The sequence below is a fragment of the Anoplophora glabripennis genome, unplaced genomic scaffold (genome assembly GCF_000390285.2).
Source record: "Anoplophora glabripennis isolate ALB-LARVAE unplaced genomic scaffold, Agla_2.0 scaffold4, whole genome shotgun sequence".
NCBI classification, from domain to species: domain Eukaryota; kingdom Metazoa; phylum Arthropoda; class Insecta; order Coleoptera; family Cerambycidae; genus Anoplophora; species Anoplophora glabripennis.
This window is the reverse complement of record NW_019416568.1, coordinates 9587-29677: the sequence shown is the minus strand read 5'-3', so window position 1 is coordinate 29677 and position 20091 is coordinate 9587. Positions and strand designations below refer to the sequence as shown.

The following is a 20091-nucleotide window of genomic DNA, read 5'->3' as shown; positions in this document are numbered from 1 at the left end:
AGACATTGCCTACAATTTTGACGATAACAGTTATAATTAGAAGTGTCTTGGCTAATTTTTCAGCCTAAGGCTTTTGTAGTGACTGCTACAATTTTAAACTGAAACAAGAACTTCATAAATTAAAATTTTAGGTCCATACACAAACATTATTCATGTTATAAATTAATGAAGTTTGGGAATATATGAAACGCAGGGGTTTTCAGCGATGTCGATCAAGGCGTAACCACAATTTTAATAAAAAGTCTATTGGAAAGCGATTTTCCGAAAAATTGCTACCAAAAATAAATAAAATCGTAGCAAGATATGGTTTAACGACTGAATCAGTTCACGAAGTAGACCTAGAAACATACTACACTGGGTGTTAATTAAGTATGTAGACAAACTATAAGAGGCGATTGTTTGAGTGATTTCAAACCAAAAATATTATACAGGGTGTTTGTAAATAAGTGCCTTTTTGGGGGGTGGTTGCCGAAGTTATTTTGTGAAAAAAAGTTCAAGTAAGCATAAGTTGAAATATGCTTCGTTTCCGAGATACAGTGTTTAAATTTAAATTTTTTATTTATTATTAATTATTGCAAAGATGTCGACTCAAAGTTTGGAAAATGCTTTTGAGGGATAAATGTGCATTTTTTGGGGTGATCCGAATCTACTTGCACCTTTGAATAAAAGATTAACAAAACCTACAATAAAATACGTTTTATTTTTTCCTCAAAAACGGTGCATCCTACGAAAAAAATTGAAGCGACCAATTTCATTCAGAATTGATGGCGGATTTCTAAAAAGATATCAGAACGGGAAAAGCCAGTGGCGTACCATTTTTTTTATTAAAAAAGGTTATGGCATACTCGCAGGAACGCCACTGGTGCAAGTAGAAATATTCGCATCACTCCAAAAAATGCACATTTATCCCTCTAAAGAGTTTTTCAAATTTCAAGTTAATATCTTTAAAACTGTGAAATAATTAAAAATAAATAAAAAATTGAAATTGAAATACTCTGAATCTCGGAAATGCAGCATATTTCGATCTACGTTTATATGAACTTTTTTTCCACAAAATAATGGTAACCATAAATATTTCGCACGTATTTACAAAACACCCTGTATAAATCAACAATTTTGGAGTGTTGAAATTTAAAAAAATTTTACCTTTTCTAAAATATATCTGAAGATGTTCGATGCAGAATGATGAAACTTAGAATAAAGATATATTTAATTAAATGTAAAAATCCACTGAATTCAAAGGATTTTTGCCAAAAATACAATTTTAAAAACAAATTAATTATGCTGTCCGAAAAAAATTAATTTTGTAGAAATTTTGCATACTATTAAAGATAGTGAAACAAAAAAAAATAAATGGTTCGTATTTCGGATAAAATTAAATAAACTCTTTTGTAGTGATAGAATTTTAAAAATATTCAGTGGCGTAGATTTCTGGGTTTTTTGGTAAAAGTAACTCACAGTATCCCTGCCACTGGTACATGTATTTATATGGATTTTTGCATCTGTTTCACTCACACAATTGCCCCTAAAGTATGTCTATGTACTTAACAACACCCTGTACATAAAGTCGTCAAAAAAAAAAAAAATAGGGAAGTTCTGGTTTTTAATAGACCATACTGTATGTTATAAAATCAACATCCCAAACAAAATTTCGTTTTTTTTGTGATGAAGTAGCTCAAAAATTGTCAACTTTAGACGTAAAAGAAAAAAAAATTGTAGAAAACCTGCTTTAAGCTTCGTTAAACTTTATAGAGAAACGACCTTTTCTGTTCTCCGTGCACCAAAAACACAAATTTACAAATGAAAATGGTTAGAATTATGGAATAGTGAAGTAAAAGTTTACTTTTGGAATAATAAAGATAATAGAAAATTGCATTATAGAGTGAAAAAAAGGCTGTTTTTACACTTAAACATTACATCAATTTTCATGTATTTCCTTTTGAAAAATACTTAGTTAATGAAAACCCAAGTGATTTCCCCAGCAAAGTCGTGAACAATTTTTTTTGAAATAAAAAATGTAAAAAAATGACTGTTTTTTTCTATCAAAAAATAATTATGGAATCGTTTTACTCTCAATAGGACTTTTGTAGAGAATAAAAAAACCTGTAAAATATTTTTTTTTTCGACCCGATCGGTTAATTTTTTGCAGAGAAAATCCAAAAAAACCTCCAAAATAAGAGTTTTTTCTCTACAAAAGTCCTATAAGAGTAAGACGATTCCATCATTATTTTTCGAGATTATAAAAAAACCAAAAAAATGAAATTTTTTTGCAGTTTTTATTATTTAAAAAAAAATTGTTCACAACTTTGCTGGGGAAATCACTTGTTTTCGTTTACTAAGAAATTTTACTGTAATATTTGAGGGTGCCAAAAAATCTCTATTGGTTGGCCTATTAAGGGCAACAGAAAGCGTTTTAACGAACTCAAAAATTCAAATTGCGGCACTGGATTAAAGAAACATCGCAGTTCTAAACAAAACAAGTTTTAAATAGATTCGGAACCTACTTTTTTTTCGTATGAAGTTTAGGGATATGATTTAACGATTTGAACCTAACAACTGGATAAATAAAATTAATGAAGTAATGCAGAGAAATAATTAAATGGAAGATGCATCAGAAGTGGGATATGCAGAACTAATAAAATATGCAGCGGATATTGCGATATTTTTAGAGTAAAAAAAACATGTTAAAGAACTTCTAAGCCCAAAAATCAAACCAGGAACAAAGATTTTAGAAAAAATTGTAAATGCCTAGAGATCGCTAAAAAAATGTGAATCAGGACTAACGAGGAGGTAATACTATGGCAAACATGGATTGTCAACATTTTAGAGCCCTTTACTTACAATTCAACAAAAAATTATTAATTTTTTAATATACATATATAGAACATCTCGGTTAAATTTAAACGTTTGCAAAAAATCTATGTAAGAGAAAACAAATAACTTTTGACATTAACGAAATGTTTGCATTATTCTAGGTGGAAATTTCTGGAAGAACAAAAGATTTGCTTCCTACACTTTTGTAAAACGGCTCGGTTGATATTTACAATTATTCAACAAAAACATGTCCAAAACAATCTTTTGGGGGCTAAATAGTAAAATATGAAGCTTTGCATAAGGCTCTAATGAAATATTTTTTATATGAAATACCTCTAAAGTTTTGATACAAAACATTTTCTTTTCAAATCTCTTCTCACTCTATTGTTGATTTAAAGTGGCCGTCATGAATTTGTTCAATAATTTTCCAAAACCGAAATCGAATAAAATTAATCAGTTCTACTTTAAATGTATATTTTAACAATACAACTATAAAAATATTGATTTTTTTTCGTTATTATATAAAAACTAGAACATCTCCATGACGTCAAAAAAATCTTTTTGATCCAATTTTCGACAGAACCTCCTCTGGCTTGGAATAAATATCATAACGAACAGAGGATAATGCATCAATTATTAATTTGAAAATGCCTAATAGGTCTCTAAATATCACAACACTGACAAGAAGCGAGCATCACTTGAGATATGATTTGTATAAAAGTTTACTTTTGCATAGATCTTTCTCCGTCTCAAAGAGAAACTGCAAGTCCCTTAACGTCACTTTCTTCATTCGCTGTCGCAAGGGCATCTGTCCCCTCAGGCCGCTATTCACGCCTCCCGCACTCGCCTGAAAAACAAGCGCGAAAACATTAGCGAACAATGAAACTTAAAAAAACACGTCTGTTTCGATTGAGCATTTTCAATATCCGCGATTCAAATACGTGTGTAAGCAAACATTGAGAAATAAACATTAACATAATTTTCTACTGACGACTGCAGAAAATAACTACTCTGAAGACTAATGACCCCGACCAGGATTGAATTATACCCATAATATAGCCTAGGATCATTTGTTAGTAAAAACCACCAGACATATACTGGTTTTAAACTTTTTAGTCTACGAATACTCGTAAATGTATTTTTTCTTCATATTTGCCTCGATATATGAACGAAGCTAGTGGCATTTTAATTGAAATTTTGACGAACTTTTTTGTAATTACAAATTTAAAAAGGAAATTTTTTAACAGAAGGAAAAATTATCTACACCTAAAAATGCATTACTTTCTTGGACTTGGAAGTTGGCTAACTAAAACTGATATATACAGGATGTTACTTTAAGCTGAAGATTTCGTTTTGACCCGACAAAGAACTTGAGAAATAAAAACATTTCTCAAATACGTTTCTGTTCAAAAATCATAGCGCAATTAATTCTTATGCTAATAGCTGAAAAATCAATAAAAAATTTACGAATTATGTTATAATAGTGTAGTAGTCATGTTTTCTTTTTTGCTTTCATTTTGTCATATATCGGTAACTCACACACATCATGACGTCTCGAGAAAGTAAGGCTGATTGAGTTTTAAACAGCACGTCATAGTTTTTTATGTATAAAACGGACCGTACTGACAGTAGTGTTGAATTAATTGACATATTAGTTACGGGAAATGTGATCAAAATGCAGCCACAGCATCACGATTTCGTTCCGCAGCTCATAGATTTGTTTATGTAGTTCAAACGGCTCGATAAACAGGATACCTATTAAGGGAGAGCAAAAATGTTACTTTTTTATATAAACATGAATTTTTTTTTGAAGAAAAATTTCTAGCAAAAATAAATATTTTTTTGGTATGTTAAAAAATATCAATGAAATGTACATACGCGAAATAATCCATTGATATAAGTTGCGTCGGCGAAAAAAAATCATTCTTACCTGCGAAGTGCCAGAAACCTCCCCGTCTAACCTAGGCTTTTTCCTCGGTCCGATGGCCTGCAAGGCGGTAGCGTTGGCCTCCCTCTGTCTCAGCTCCTCCATTTCCACTCTCTGCATCTCTTTCGCCTTCGCCTTCAGCTTGGCCTGCTCCGGGTCCTCCGTCTTAGACCGACTTTTTGCGGCCCTCAACAGCATCTCCCTCTCCATTTCCTCGTGCCTCTTCCGCTCCGCCTTATCCAGATCCTCCAGGAACTTTAATTGACCTGCAACGAAAGCTCTCGATTAATCACCTTTCCCTAGTTAAAAACGGCTGCTCCTTTACCTTTTACGTCGTTCGTAACCTCGTAACGATTGTTAATCTTTATGTTCTCCAATCTGTGTTCCGTGATGACGGCCAGCTTCTCCAGTAGATTCTTGAGTCTCTCCTGAGCCGCGTGGGATATGCAAGCGGCCACGTCGGTGTTCGGCTCGTCGAGCCCGTGCCTCGCCATCGCCTGCCTGATCTTCTGCTGCAGGGGGCCCATCGAACACAAGACCTCCTCCTTGCAGGACCTGATCTGCGTGCCGACGAATTCCGTCGAGCCCAGGATCTTCTGGGTCTCCTCCGCCAGGTTGACCCCGCCCATGGCGGCGACATCGTTGATGTCGTCGTCGCCCGTGTACGCTGCGGAAAAGGTCTTCTTCTCCTTATCTTTGGCTGCGAGTTTGAGGTTAGAAGGCACTGGTGGTTTCACCCCTTGCACCTTGACGGCCGCCACGGGTTGTTTCGATTGTATGGGAGTTGCTGCTCGGACTTGTACGGGCTGCCGCAGTTGGCCCGGTGCCACCGTTCTCACTTGGACAGGCTGTCGGATGTTGACGCCGGTGCGTATCTGCTGGTTGTTGGGGTAGACCGGGTGTAAAGCGGGCGGTTGGGAGGATGACACGATGACATTACTCGCAGCGTTCGGTTGTCTTATTGCCGTCACCATCCTGGTTTGTTGAGCGGGCGCTCTTATGGGGGCCACCAGTCGTTGTTGGATGACCTGGCCGGGTCGGACCACTGTCGTGCCCGGCGCTACTATTCTCACTTGGTTGGCGGCTATGCCTGGTCGCACCGTTTGAACGGTCGGGGTAGCACCGGCTATCGAGAAAACTACGTTCGCAGGCGGAGGACGGATACCATCTATTGACAATTCCTGCGTGGCTAGGGAGTGTCGCAACAAGGGTAGACTTTTCTGAAAAGATCGTTATTACACAATACAACAAAAACTGAGAAAAATAAATTCAAACGAGCAAACTAAAACAGAAACTCTTACGGGAAAATACCTACCTATGGACTATTTTTTTTTAGTACGAAACGTATCTCATTTTATTATCGTATCATACATTTTTAGAAAATTCAAATTTGCTAAAAAAAGACAAAATTCAAATATTCAAAACATTTTTATGGATTAATATTTATTTTCTGAAGAACGAGTTTCTTTAGAAACTGTGTAATTTTAATTATTTGTGTAGATTAGTCTATTAGCAAGATTACCTTGATCACAATTTAAATTTATTTCAAAATATTATTAGATAACGTTTACTCAATTCCTCTAAGAATATCGTTACATGGTAATAAAAAAAGTGTTGCGCAAGAGAAATATTTCACTAAGAGCTTTGCTCCTTATGCTTATAGTATAGATTAGGATATACAAGTCCATTATTGGGCACATACTGTATCAAGTATTTGTAATGTACCTTCTGTCTGATACATAACATTAAGATATCAAATATTTTTTCAAATCAATTTTGACGTTTGCTTGTCACTTTGTTACCCTGGAAATGTTTAATTTGCTCAGCTGGCTAAAAAATGAGCACACGCTTAGAAAAAGACAAAAAACAAAACAAAAATTGGAGAAATTGCATCGTTATATTCATCGATTTTTTAAACCTGAAATCAAAAAATGCACCTTGCTGTTATTGAGACTTACCTTTAAAAATCCAATGAGGCACGGTTGTGGGGATGCATTCAGTAGTCTCTCCAGTTTGTCACAGAAATCTTCCGGTTCGACTTTGTTGTCTATCAGTTCCTGAATAAGTGTCCTGACGTTTCTCTCCACCGACTTGGGTTCCCTACTGGACAGTTCTAAGAGGTTTGCTAGGAATTTCCGACACTTTTCTTTGGTATGATCGTTGGCAGGTCGCTACACAAAAAAAAAACTTACAAACATCGCCTTCCGAGAACAGAAGGGAAGCTTACTTGAACTTGGGCAACCTGTGCCTGCTGGATGGTTTGTGGCGCAGATGTGACAGTCGTGGTACCTCCCATCTGGGCGGGATTGTTCGCCGCCGAGCTAACAGCCGTTTGCTAAAAAGTTACGACAAGTATGTTTTCTTTTTTCGTTTCGTGTCTCATCAAATTCGTTCTTAGCAAAAATCCTCGTCTACATTTATACATAATTTTTTTTAATTAATTTTCGACATCAAGATCAAAATTTTTCATCCTGAAATCTTCAGATTGAGTCTGCATCGGCAAAATTAGGTTCCTTAGTCTAAACGTTTGCTAAATGTATATTTTTTAAAATAAAAACCGATGTCATTTTGAACAACTGTTGTACAAAATTTCTTTTCAATATCTTCCGAACATTTTTGAGACACTATATAAAAAACAAGGGTTTCTAGGGCAAATATTTATACAGTGTCTCATAAAAAACGAAGCAAACGATAACTTCACCATTTTTGGTCCAATTTTAAAGAAAAAATTTATTACTAACGACTCCGAAAATACCTTCCATTTACTATCATTTTTTATTTCAACGCCTGCCTTAATGACAGGTGGTTGTCGACTTTTTTTTTATACAGAATGATACATTTTGTTACTTTATTTGATATAGAATTTTTTTTGAACCCAACGATACATGACAACTCAATTTTTGCGATAAATTTGATCGTAGCCATATTTAAACTAGCAAATCGCAAAGACGTAAGTTTTATTAAGAAATTACTTAATTATGAAACATTCGATGCACACTAAAAGAAACACTGCCAATTACTTACCGCAGGTACCGTTTGCATTCGAAACGTAACGGGCTGTCCCGCTGGCTGAGACGAATTGATGTTTGCGGCGGGAGCCGGTCCCACTCTGAGCAGTTGGTACTGTCCATTTTCAGTCTTGAGTAACAAAGCTCCTTGCTGACCGGGTTGTAGACCATGGAAGGATTGTAAAGTTAATTGCTAAAACATTGATAAGCACACCTTTAGACAAACACAAACCCTTTCGAACGCTCGAACTCAGACTCTAAAAAAAGAGGGGAAGCTACTAAAAAGCCAAGCATAACATAAAACTACTGGTACCACTACGTATATACCCGCAATCCACATTCAGTCATTAGCTATAAAGATTTGTAATTACTTTATTTATATTTATTTTAAAAATTTAACATTTTTTATATTATTGGGAATGCATACAAAAAGGACAGATGTTTCTTGTGTCGTTGGCCCTTATCAGGCAAAACAATATTGATTTTACGTTTTGTTAACCCCAATAAGTCCAACACGAACGAAAAATTACTCATGGTTAATAAATATTTATAAAGCAAGGAGAATAAATTACTTTCACAAGTTCAGTTTCACATATTAAAAGGTAAACATTATCAAAAACAGATAAATTGGAGGTGCAAGTCTGTACCAAGGATATATCGAGTCCGTTTTATGTCACTAATTTTTACAATACAGTGAAGAGTTTGAACATGAAGAATAAATATAAAAAAAATATGGGGGAAGGGGGTATGCAGCCATGGGGTTAACATTTAACTGCAGAAATAAAAAATATGCATAAACTTTATCAAAATCGCTTAGTTATACAACGGTGTATGGTAAAATGTATAGTAACAATTACATGAAAAACCTAAAACGTCATAATTTTTTTAAATACTTCTATTCAGTGCCTGTTACGAAAATTAATACCGAAAATATGGTTTCCAACAAAAAAACTTAACACCTCATTATGTTACAAAATGTGTAAATATTTTAAAATAGAACTGAAATTATTAAGCTGGTATAGACTACAAAAATGTAAACAAGTCGGTAAAATTAATGTAAGTTCTTCCGAGTCTTATAGTTCTAATATCTCAACCACTGTTAACATTATTTAAACATTATAGGTGCATTGTCCAACAAAAAAAATATCAATTTTGGAAAACAACTTAAGTTTAAACTACTATCTTGTTAATAAGTTGGAAATTTTTGCACAGAGATAAAGAAATAAGTTTATAGCACAATTTTTATAAACAACAAACTCTTATTTAAATATTCTTAAAAAAATGTGGAATAAGGCATTAACTAAACAAATAAAACAGTAATGAGTCAACTTCATGTAATACCTAGTTAATTATTTTACTATTTACACTGTCGTTAAAAATACCACATTATTCATAATTTTATGAAATAAAACGCAAACTGTTTCACCAATAGTATATATGAAGTACGACGAAAGGCACAACGGTCATAATCAACTACATGAAAAAAGTTAAAAATAAGAAATTAAAAGCAATTATTGCCATTAATTCGATTTTGCTAATTGCGGTAACATTAATTTTGTTATAAACTCGCTATTACGTCAATGCACTTCTCGAGACGCTCAACACACTGCACCAGAAAAGTTAACAGTAACTATACAACTTAAAAAATAATAGTAAAAGGGTTAACGTGAAGTAGACTGTTAATATAAGAGGTTAGTAAGATAACAGAATCTTTATACATAAATACAACCAGCATTGTGTAAAATAATCAAAAACTTCTAAGGCTTTACGAGTACTTAAAACATTGACAAAACCAAATTTAATCTACTAAATACAAGTTCGACAGTAACTGCAGTTAGTGTGTAAAGCATGCAAATCTAATAATTTGTGATAAGTAAGTTGTTATTAGTAAAGACAATTCTCTAAATCGTATCGTATCAGTTTGCAAAACGCTCAAAAAAAGATAGTATATGATAATCGTTTTAGTTATGGAACCAAGGTTAAAAATGTGTACATAACCTAAATTGTTTTCAAGTTTATTTTTGCAACTTCATTTCAAACACATTGTCAGTGCAACTGAATTATTCATTTAACATCAAATTTAAGTACTGTCAAACATGTATTCAGATATTTCTTAAGACACACACAAGATTTAAAAATCAGTCGAATGGGATAGTTGTAAAAGTTAGAGCATTAGTACATGTCAGTCAGAAGCTGTATACCATTAGCGAATAAGCACATGAGCTTAGGGTGGGTGCGGAACCATCCCATTCGACTGCCTTTTCGTTCACTTACTGGAGCTCCTGGCCGGGCCCCGACTATTTGAGGTGCGCTTAGCACTACACGAGCTGGTTGACCTTTCTGCTGCTGAGTGGGAACTCCAGGACGCACATTGACTACCTGGAGGTTGGAAAGGATATTTGGGGATTGAGTGCTAGGGCTACCTACGTTATTAGCCTGGGGCACCGAAGAAGTCACATTTACAGGAACAGTCACTAGGTTAGGGGCTCCTGGTGTCCCGCTGGTCTTTAGCACTAAAGTAGGTTGTTTGGTTTGTATTGTCTGTACACTTGTCGGATTGGTTTGTAGTACTGTTTGTGGAGGAAGGCCTATGGTGCCATTCGGCAGTGACTGATTAGGCAAAGTTACTCTGTTTGGTAATATGGTCCCCGAACTCGACATGCCTAAGTTGCCTTGTCCTTGCGTATATACAATCTTGACGCCCTCGTTAGATTTGTTTGGATCTAATGTACCAGTTTGGTTTATATAGCCAGTAGTCACTACTCCCGCGGCTGTCTGCGCCGCGGCGCCGCTTATAATCATTGCATTGTTCGTCACTTGTTTGCTTCCATCGGTCGTGTTAACTGCACTTATCGAGTCACCGTTGGCGATAGTCCCATGTTTCTGAGGGGCAACTGTCCCGCCGTTTGATATTGCACTATTTACGTGGTTCTGATTAATGACAATCGTTGAACCTGTTTGACCTGGTACTGGGGGTGTAGAAGTGACGAGCTGATTCTCTAAGGAGCCCACGATTGCACTTACAGCCGATTCATCAACATCTGTACTTAGAGCTTCCTCGAGAAACTTAGCTGACGCCATTTTCCGAGACTCAACTGTTAACTAAAGTGCGCATGATCCGTTCCCAAATATATTTGCCCGCGTCTGCGCAGTTGTTGTTGACGGGGCAAATGCAGGAAAGCATATGAATCAAAAGTTGGAATCGCGCTTTTATAAACTACTCAACTTGTTTTAATGCACTTTCGGGGGCGAAAATACTTTGTCAGAACTTCGAGATACGCCACGAAAAACGCTCAGTAACATTTCCAGTGCCGTGTGAGGCACTTCGAATTGTATGTGCAACAAAGCTTATGACACATCATTTTGCCCGCGAAATTCAATTTTTCTGATACGTACATAAAAAATAGTATAACCATTTTCTATTTCGAAGTGCAAACATTTTTTTTCTGTTCATCTTATCTACAACTATAATTTTTATTTACTCAGAAATTGATATGACAACTAACCACTATTTAGGTACCTATATTAACGCAATACATATATTGTATTCGATCATGTATATAGTTGCTGTTTAGGTACGGATTAACACATCCCATACTAATGAATTTCTTCATATTTTTATGAATTCCTTATAAATCTTGAGAGTTGCGATTACGAAGTCTAATACTACGAAGAGAAATTATAACACAGTTTTCCTCGTGACTTAATTTGAGCCTTCTTTTTAAGTTTTTTTTACAAAATATCCACCTACCCAACAGCACTTGTAAAAATTATGAGATTTAAATTAATATAGATATAATTTCTTGACCTTGACCACATTAATTTATAAACATTTTTAAAATGTCTTTTATTTAATCCTTGTTCCTCTAAGATAATATTTGTATACAATACATATTTGATGGGTATATGTGGCAATGTTGCGCATACGTCACGTTGATGCTAGTGTCAATTGTCAATCACAAATCAAGCGAAGTGTCGCCATGGGCGTCCCTAGAAAATTTGCCAAGAGTAGAAAGTTACAATATAAAAATTAATAAAAAATTTGTTTCGTCCGTCGCCAGAAAATTTATTATGGGGACAAAGCAATATACCAACATGAAAATTATTTAAAAATAAAAAAAAAATAATCATTAAATTTTCTAATTGGATGGGACGTTTACGCGTTGCATGCAAAAATGCTCTCCCTTATGGACACCCATTGGTAAAAAATGTTATACCTAGTGGTCTGGTCTAAACACGAATTTGTAATATTAAAGTGAATATATGTTAATTAGGTAAGTAGATATAGATGGAGGTAATAAAAATACCTAACTCTATCTACATCGCTGCCATCATGTATTGACTTGAGCATTAATAGTTTATGCCAGTGGTGGTGGTTGCTTTTCGTAGTCTCGGTTGTATTTTTTTTTCTATTTAAACTCATGAAATCAAATTTTGCTTTTAGTTTTAGTATTAATAATCCTCTTAATATTGAATAAGTCAAGTAAAATAAAAGCACATTTTAATTTATATTTCTAGCTTTTTCTGATATAAAATTTTAAATTTTATTGAACCAGTTTTATTTTTTTATGCTGTTTCATACATAGACCAGGCAGACAAGCAATTCTAGTATATATTTAATTAGAGATACATAAGGCATATTATATTCCTAAAGCAATATAGGTATAAATAAAATTTATTTGTGGGAAGTTTACGAGTACAAGGGCTGGCTGGCATCCGTTCATTTTCGGAATCGCTCGGATCGCATAGAATCGTATCGTGTCGTTTGAGACGCCTAAACTAGATTGTTGATTGTTGTGTAGTGCGAAAATTTGGTTATGTGGTACCGAAGTGTCAGATTCTGGTTATTTGAAATATTTGAATCAAAATGTAGTGCTTTTGTATCAATGCGTAGTGTGAGTACGATATTGAACAGTGTAGTGAGTAACTGTAGTGAATAGTGAGATTAGTAAGTGCCAATATGTATAAACTACTTCAAGAAATTAAAAATTACAAAGATATTGTGCAATGGTTGGTAAGCAATTCTTTTAGTTTACTGGATATAGTAATTATAGTATCAAAATCTTCGGATAATGGAAGTGTGCGAAAGATGCAATAATTTGATATAATAACGAAATTAGAAAAAAACAGTAACAATTTGAAAACACATCGACTTTTCAAAAATTTTTAAAAAATTTGGCTTTTAAAGGACATTATGAGTCAACCGAATCTATATGTCGTGGTAATTTGGTAATTATAAAGGGTTACTTCTTTAATTCAATAAGTACGACTCGAATTTTTATGCATTTCTGGGAAATAGTTTTTTCTGGTACTTTTTAAAACTATACAAAAACAAAACGATCTAATAGACGTGCATCGTTTCTTTTAATCATCTTCGTGTGAAACAATATAAATAAACATCGTTTTAGTAATGTTTTGTTAATATCAATAGAAAAGGAATTAATTAAATTATTATTGTGCCAAGATTTTATGAAGATGTAATTAATTATTTTGCAAGTACTAAAATTTGGCACATCCCTCATATTTTTAAAGTAAACATTATTAAAGTAAAACATTATCAATAATAAATTCTAATACATTCATGTCTGTTAACAAAAAAACAATATAGTTATTTCCCTATACGACATGCAACCTTCTCACTCAGAATCTATTTATTAAAATACTATTTTTTGGATGCTGAAGGCAATATTGGCTTAAGTTACCTTATTAATAGTGTGATGTGGGAAAATTATTTAGCTTTTTCTATTAAGATATTTCATTTTGCATACACAAATTGAGTTGTATATTCTTTTATTTCAACGGTTCGACTTTTCTGCCCCTCTGCTTGTTCTTTCCAAAATCTGCAGATATTTAGGTAACTTTTGTCATCAAAACTTATAAAAGGGTTTTTAAATAACACACCTGTAATATACAGTTAGTTACGTGTTTTATTATCATGAAAATGTTTACAAAATCGTGAAAACAAATCTCATAAAACTAATCACGTTTGATGTAGAAAAAAGGAGGCACAACATATGGACATATACACAAAACCTTACAAAATAAACTATAAATCATATCTCAGTATCGGTTCAGAACTAACCTGAAGCTTCAACGGTCACCAAACATCCAACCCCTCAATTTTATCCTGATCTATTTCTTTACTGGCTAGCTCTGACTAGATGTAAACAATATGTTAATTGGCTGCGTTAATATTATTTGTACGTTCGATGCAGGTCAAAAAATTGATCGAGGAAATGTACCTGTTTCTAGTATATATTTTTTTTAGTAGAACATGGGTGATATATTTTCAGAATCTGTGTTTTTTAAGGGTATAATTTTTTTTTGGTTAGGATTTGAATAGTCTAATTTCAAAATTCATTAGCGATTTGCCGTACAAAGTAGTCTTGACTTTTTGCTGCTATGTTACTTCTCATTTGGATTTTATTTTACTATTTCCATTTAAATAAAATATCCAACTGGAAGGACACTGGTAATAGTAAAATTTATCTAAATTGTTCACATAAACGACTTTTGTATGGATTGTATCAAAGATTCATTCCCATTATAAAATATATTATTCTATCACATAAAAAAAATTCTGTAATTGGTAAGTTTGTTAATTAAAAAAACTGCAAAGTAAAACTCCTCCAATAGTTTGACGTAGACTTTATTTTGAGGTTTTATCAACATAAAAAACACAGAACTTGTATAGTTGAAATATCAGGAAAATTTTCAGACATTGTGCCACGTTGGCTGTATTTTAGTACGAACGGTATAAGAATACAATACAAATATACAGTGTGCATGATAATATAAGGTAGTGATGGTTGATATAATTTAATATTATTTATCCTCACGGACTATAATTTATAAAAAGGAATTCCCGTGCATAAAATCTACACATTGAAAGACTAGTACATGGATTACGTACCTACACGTCTATGACGACTGGCATAGAGTAGAAATTGTCAAACGGAGGCTTTTTTATGAAAACATTTATCAAATCGTTATCGCCAATAGCAATCAACGTAAGATTATTACAGGAAAATAGTATAATGAAGCAATAATTGTTTTTTTTTTGCCTTTATTGCAGGAAAATTTCGTGTTATACTCAGTTATTATTAAAGATATACCTAATGCTGCAGGTTTTCCTGAATGTTGGTCGTTTTATTGAGAGAAATCTTCAGGTCCCAACGGATTTTCGATGTTTTAGGTTTTGAAGTTATAGCCAGAAAATCAAATTTTGATATTTTAATATCTTTACGTCACTTTTTTTTTGCATGACATACTTAATATTTTAGTAACTGTTATAATTTTTTCAATCAAAACCTTAGCCGCGGCATAGTTGTTCTGCACTTTCCGAAAGTAGGTATATGTAGTGTCATAATGTCCCAAAAAGTAAAGTTTCTATTTAGTTCAGATGATTATGACTTTTTTTTGTTGTTCATAGCCAACTATATACAATAGTGGCACCAGATTTTATTTAGTACAGCATTTTTAGTTTGTAATGTTAGGTTTGTTTAAAAAAAAAACAGGTGTCTTTTTTTATTTTTTGAGGTAAATATGATATATATTTTTTTTAAAGTGCAGAACATCTTGTTAACCAAGCTATGATGAATTGCTAATATTTCGGAAAAAAAAATCTAAATTTTGATTTTTTAGTAATGACCAAGTCATAATGAAAATCCGTTTTAACCTGGAATTTCTCTAATAAAAGTGGTCAGCTGTAGCAAGTACTGCAATTTTCAATTTTTAAAGTGCACTGTTTATTTAAACTGTTGGGCCAATCAATAGAGGTTTTCTTTGTGACGAAAATACTTGTAGCAAACGAACTGTGCTATCATATAAAAGACAGTGTGTAGATATACACTTATATATTTTCTACTCTAATTTACCATTAATTAATTTTTATAAACATTTTTATGCAAAAAAAAAACATCTTTTTAGTTTTTTGCTTATAAAACCAAAACTAACGAAGCAATCTGAATGTTTTAAAGAGACAATTTGTAGAGAATCGAAATACAAATAAAACTAAAAAAATTCGTTTTTTTACATACATATTAGACGACGAAAAAAATCGACTGTTTTTTTTTTGAAAGATATGTCGAGAATATCACTCGGAATGACGAAAAAAATATATAATGCGAGTTTGAGCCCTTAATATTAGTTTGAAGAGGTCTATCATCGCTAGTTTCGATTTTTTATTCCTGATCTCATTTTTGCATCAAAACTGCCAAACCATCGAGGTAAAAAAATGTATCTACATATATTTTTGAAGGAAATTGAATGCACCACAAAAAAGGACTGATTGAAAATTGATGTTTTTTCTATTTGACTTTTTAACTTTGGAATTTTGTAAATAACGAACAAATTAATAACTGAAAAAGAACAATACAGATTTTCAAAGGAAATTTAATGCTCTATAAAAAAGGTCTCTTAACATTTTTGCATAAATTTACTCCTTCAAGTTATTCACGATTGAATTTGAAGTAAAAATTAAATTTTTGTTCTTTTCGTTTTGGACTCAATTTTTTTCAGATATTAATTTGTTCCTTATTTACATTCCAAAGTTAAAAGGCCAAATTGAAAAAATATCAATTTTCTTGATTACATGGAAACAGCTGGTCTGCCGAAAATTTTCAATCAGATCTTTTTTGTAGGGTATTCAATTTCCTTCAAAAATATATGTGGATAAATTTTTTTACCTATATATCTTTCAAAAAAAAAAAAAAATGTTGATTTGATATTTATAAAAAATAATTAATGATAAATTGAAGTAGGAAATATATAAGCATATATCTACAGACTGTTTTTTATATGATGGCACAGTCCGTTTGCTACTAGTATTTTTGTCATAAAAACACTGATTCTCTATTGATTGATATTTATATTGTGGATATTTTTTCTACAAGAACTTTATGAGGTATAATAGTTATTCTTACACAAATATAGATTTAGACTAATTCAAATAAAATAAACTGTAATAATAAAGAGAATCGTCTTACTCTGCAAATAAAATAAAAAAAATTAATATAATTTTATTAATCATGCAACTTATTTTGCAAGCTGTTTTTTTATATCTATTTTACATAAAATAAAGAACTTTACTGAAAAACTAAGATAACAATGTTGTAACAATCAAAAATAAATGTGACAAAATTGAATTTTCCAGGACAATGTGTATTAATACAAAAAAATACTTTGAATACCTGTGGGCTTAAATATAAATTACTGTTTAATGTAAATATTTCACACTTTGGATAATTATTTTAAAAGAACTGTGAAAACAAAATTGCCATATTAGAAAAAAATATAATTTAATTATACTCAAAAATTTCCCGAAACCTGTTTTTTGTTTATCAAAAAAAAATTATTATAACTGTCCTCGATGAGATTCATCTTTTCTCTGTTTAAAGAAAGAATACTTCACAATACGATTAATTGTAAGCTTCAACATTGATATAAAGTACAATGATAATTTTTTCACTTGCCCCAAACTGTGTATAAAAATTGGGAAAAACATAACTATACGCTAAATGCATATTAACACGATATGATTTATTTGGAATTTAATCATAAATGTGCATCCACATACGTGATTTTTACAGAAAGTGGTTAAAAGTTTCCGATACTCGAAAATTACTACACACGGATAATCTCTTCCCTATATAATTTTCAAACATTTATATTTAAAAATAGCTACATTTTTCTATTACGATTACACCATCTAGACTTTTACATCCAAATATTTATCATGATTAGTACAGTGAGCGACCTCTTACAGGTGACTGGGGTGTTAGTAATTTTTGAAATGCTTCAACCGATATAAAGGAACTATCGATTTCCTATTCCCGAAGGCGATGTACCCGCTGCCTGGGGAAAAGTTCAGTTTGTTAATATTACCTATTTTGGTTCCAAACGAGGGAAAATTATTAAAAACAGTCCCTGAACCTATATGGAATAATTTAACGGAATTCTGAATATCCGCCGAACAAAACGCTAATATTTCCGAGGAGGGGTTGAATTTTAAATCACTTATTCCTGTAGTTAGATTAAGAATCGTTTTTCTAGGTTTAGGCAGCTTGTTCTGTAAGACATCCTCCAACCCGTACAAATTTACCACTCCTTGAGCCGAGCCTGCTGCTATGAATTGGTTCGACGAAGAGATGGCTAACGTAGTGCCTTGTATACAACCTTCGTCGGTGAATTTGTGCTTTACTCTATGCATATTCATATCCCAAACAGTTACTTCACTGGTATCGCTATGTCCAAAAAGCAAATTGCCTATAAAAAACAACAAAACGGAAATATTTATCAATTTTATTTAATTAATTTAATATCTACCTCTCGGATTGAATGTTAGAGCTGTCACTTCAGAATCTTGCTTCAGTAGAGCTATCCTTTCCTTAGAAGCTGCCGTTAAGATGTGTACCTCTCCCCATTTCCCAGCGATGGCGATGAATTGTGAATCGGGAGAAACGATAAAGTTTTTACATTGTGTTAGGCCTTGAGGAAGGTTATATCGCGTCGCTTTGGCTGCTAATAAATCGAAATTAAATAGATGTGAATGTCTCGATCCTAGTATAGCCTCGTTGCCGTTTTGTGTGAATTTTGCACATATAATTGGGAAACGTTCAAAGGCTATGCTAAGTAGTTTATTGTTGCGCTTCCCGTCAACAGCAAATAAAGAAGTAACACCTCCGTTTCCTGCAACTAAAGCAACGGTAGATGTTTGGTGAAATTCCACAGCATTGATGTACGGGCCCTCTGAATATGTCTCGCAGTTCAAGTCCTTAACTTTCTTGAATTCGAGTAAAGTAGAAGGTAATGTGGTTTTAGATGTTTTATTTATGAAACCACAGGTTCGCAATATCTCCTCATCTGAATCTGAATCCGTATGTTTTGATTTACCCAAAGCTGCCCACTTAGGAGTACCAACGGCAGTCTGGAATTTGTGCTTAAGCAGGTTTGAATATTTGTTGTTCCGGCTGTTGATACCTCCCGATGGAAGTTTGCGCCTCTGTGCGTCCAGAGCTTGGCCCACTTCAATACCATCATCGTCTTCATCTGTCCATGCCGGTTTGCGAATATTTTCATCGCTATCAGAGCTGTCGTCCTCTCCAACTCCCGAATCTGCATTGGTCTGTGAGGGGCCTGCTTCTTGCTCTGCTTCTTCTAAACATTGTAAGAAAGTTTGAGCTCCGCCGAAAAGAATTTGCGACAAATGTTCCTCTTCTGCTTGCGCCTGCTGGTCAAAAGGTCGGAATTTTTGTTTTGGGGCATCGATTTGATATTCGACGTCCTCCTCTGGCTTCGGTTCGTGTTTACGTTTCCGGTTTAGTTTTTCTTTGGGCATTTTATATAAACGTGTTTCCTAAAAATCACTTTAAAGACTCGGTACTTTATTATAATCACATAAAATTGCACTGCGTTGTCTAATGTCAATTTTGTGAAACGTCAATTCATTGAACACAGATCCAGAACAACAGTGAAACCATAGACTTCGTAATAGAGCTTCAGTATCGCCACCCAAAAAGAAAGAAAATGACTATTGTACCAACGACCTTTAAACTGGAGCAGATTGGCCACTAATAATTTTGACGACTTAATACAAATTAGTACCGTCAACGAACGTCCCCAATTTACTTCTTTGAAATATGGCGGCTTTTATTCACATGGCCGTGTTCCTTTATTCATCATTTCGATGTGATGGATTTCGTAGAGCCAATAAGAGATTAGAATTTTTTAAACAAGCCAACAATAATATCACACGGCCCATCTGTATAAGCCAATTATAATGTCTTTGGTATAAGCTATGTGAATTGGCTACAAAGATATTTAGATTGTTTATTAGCCAAATAAAATCGTTTCAAATATCAAACTATTTTTATTTTTGTGTCGTAGGATGAAAGTAAGGCACTTCGCGAGCACGGAATGAAATAAATAAAACACATCAAATAATTGCCATGTGTCTTTTATTTCTCTCTAACTGTCATAAATAAACATATTTTTATGTATTTACAAAAAAACACACAGGTAATTTGACACATGCAAGTATAATGAAAATTGAAATTATTTATTCGTGATATGTATTTAATCAAACACCTATATAAAAATGTTCACATGAAAAAGAGCGTCTCTGTTTATGATATAAACAGTGAATGAATGAATGTTACACAATAGAAATTTATCATTAATTCCATTTTAGTAAAATAATCGAACAAGAAGGTTGTGTGTTGTCTAAGAGTGTTTTTGCTTGAATAAGCGTTAGTGGTGCAACACAGAAAAATTTCAATGCCAGGTCCGGAGAGCGCTATATGCTACTATGCGTTTCCTATAAGCATGATTTTAATTCACGCA

The 20091-nt window shown here is 33.2% G+C and overlaps 2 protein-coding genes across 4 annotated transcripts; both read right to left on the bottom strand.

The window, feature by feature from the left end:
* Positions 1–2305: 2305 nt before the first annotated feature.
* LOC108917486 (transcription initiation factor TFIID subunit 4) lies at positions 2306–10830 on the bottom strand. Of its 3 annotated transcripts, none has more exons than XM_018724112.2 (7): positions 10024–10830; positions 7766–7900; positions 6969–7076; positions 6700–6912; positions 5067–5961; positions 4745–5007; positions 2306–3661 (listed from the first exon to the last, which is right to left on the bottom strand). In XM_018724112.2, the coding sequence occupies exons 1-7, from the start codon at positions 10828–10830 to the stop codon at positions 3509–3511; spliced, it is 2574 nt and encodes an 857-aa protein (XP_018579628.1). In that variant the 3' UTR covers positions 2306–3508. The 3 variants fall into 3 exon arrangements, with proteins under 3 accessions (XP_018579628.1, XP_018579629.1, XP_018579630.1); XM_018724113.2 differs by having other exon boundaries at positions 7766–7942; positions 10177–10830; XM_018724114.2 differs by having other exon boundaries at positions 10177–10830.
* Positions 10831–16998: 6168 nt separating this feature from the next.
* LOC108917383 (U3 small nucleolar RNA-associated protein 18 homolog) lies at positions 16999–19156 on the bottom strand. The gene is made up of 2 exons (XM_018723941.2): positions 18076–19156; positions 16999–18015 (listed from the first exon to the last, which is right to left on the bottom strand). The coding sequence occupies exons 1-2, from the start codon at positions 19085–19087 to the stop codon at positions 17528–17530; spliced, it is 1500 nt and encodes a 499-aa protein (XP_018579457.1). The 5' UTR covers positions 19088–19156; the 3' UTR covers positions 16999–17527.
* Between the last annotated feature and the right edge of the window lie 935 nt (positions 19157–20091).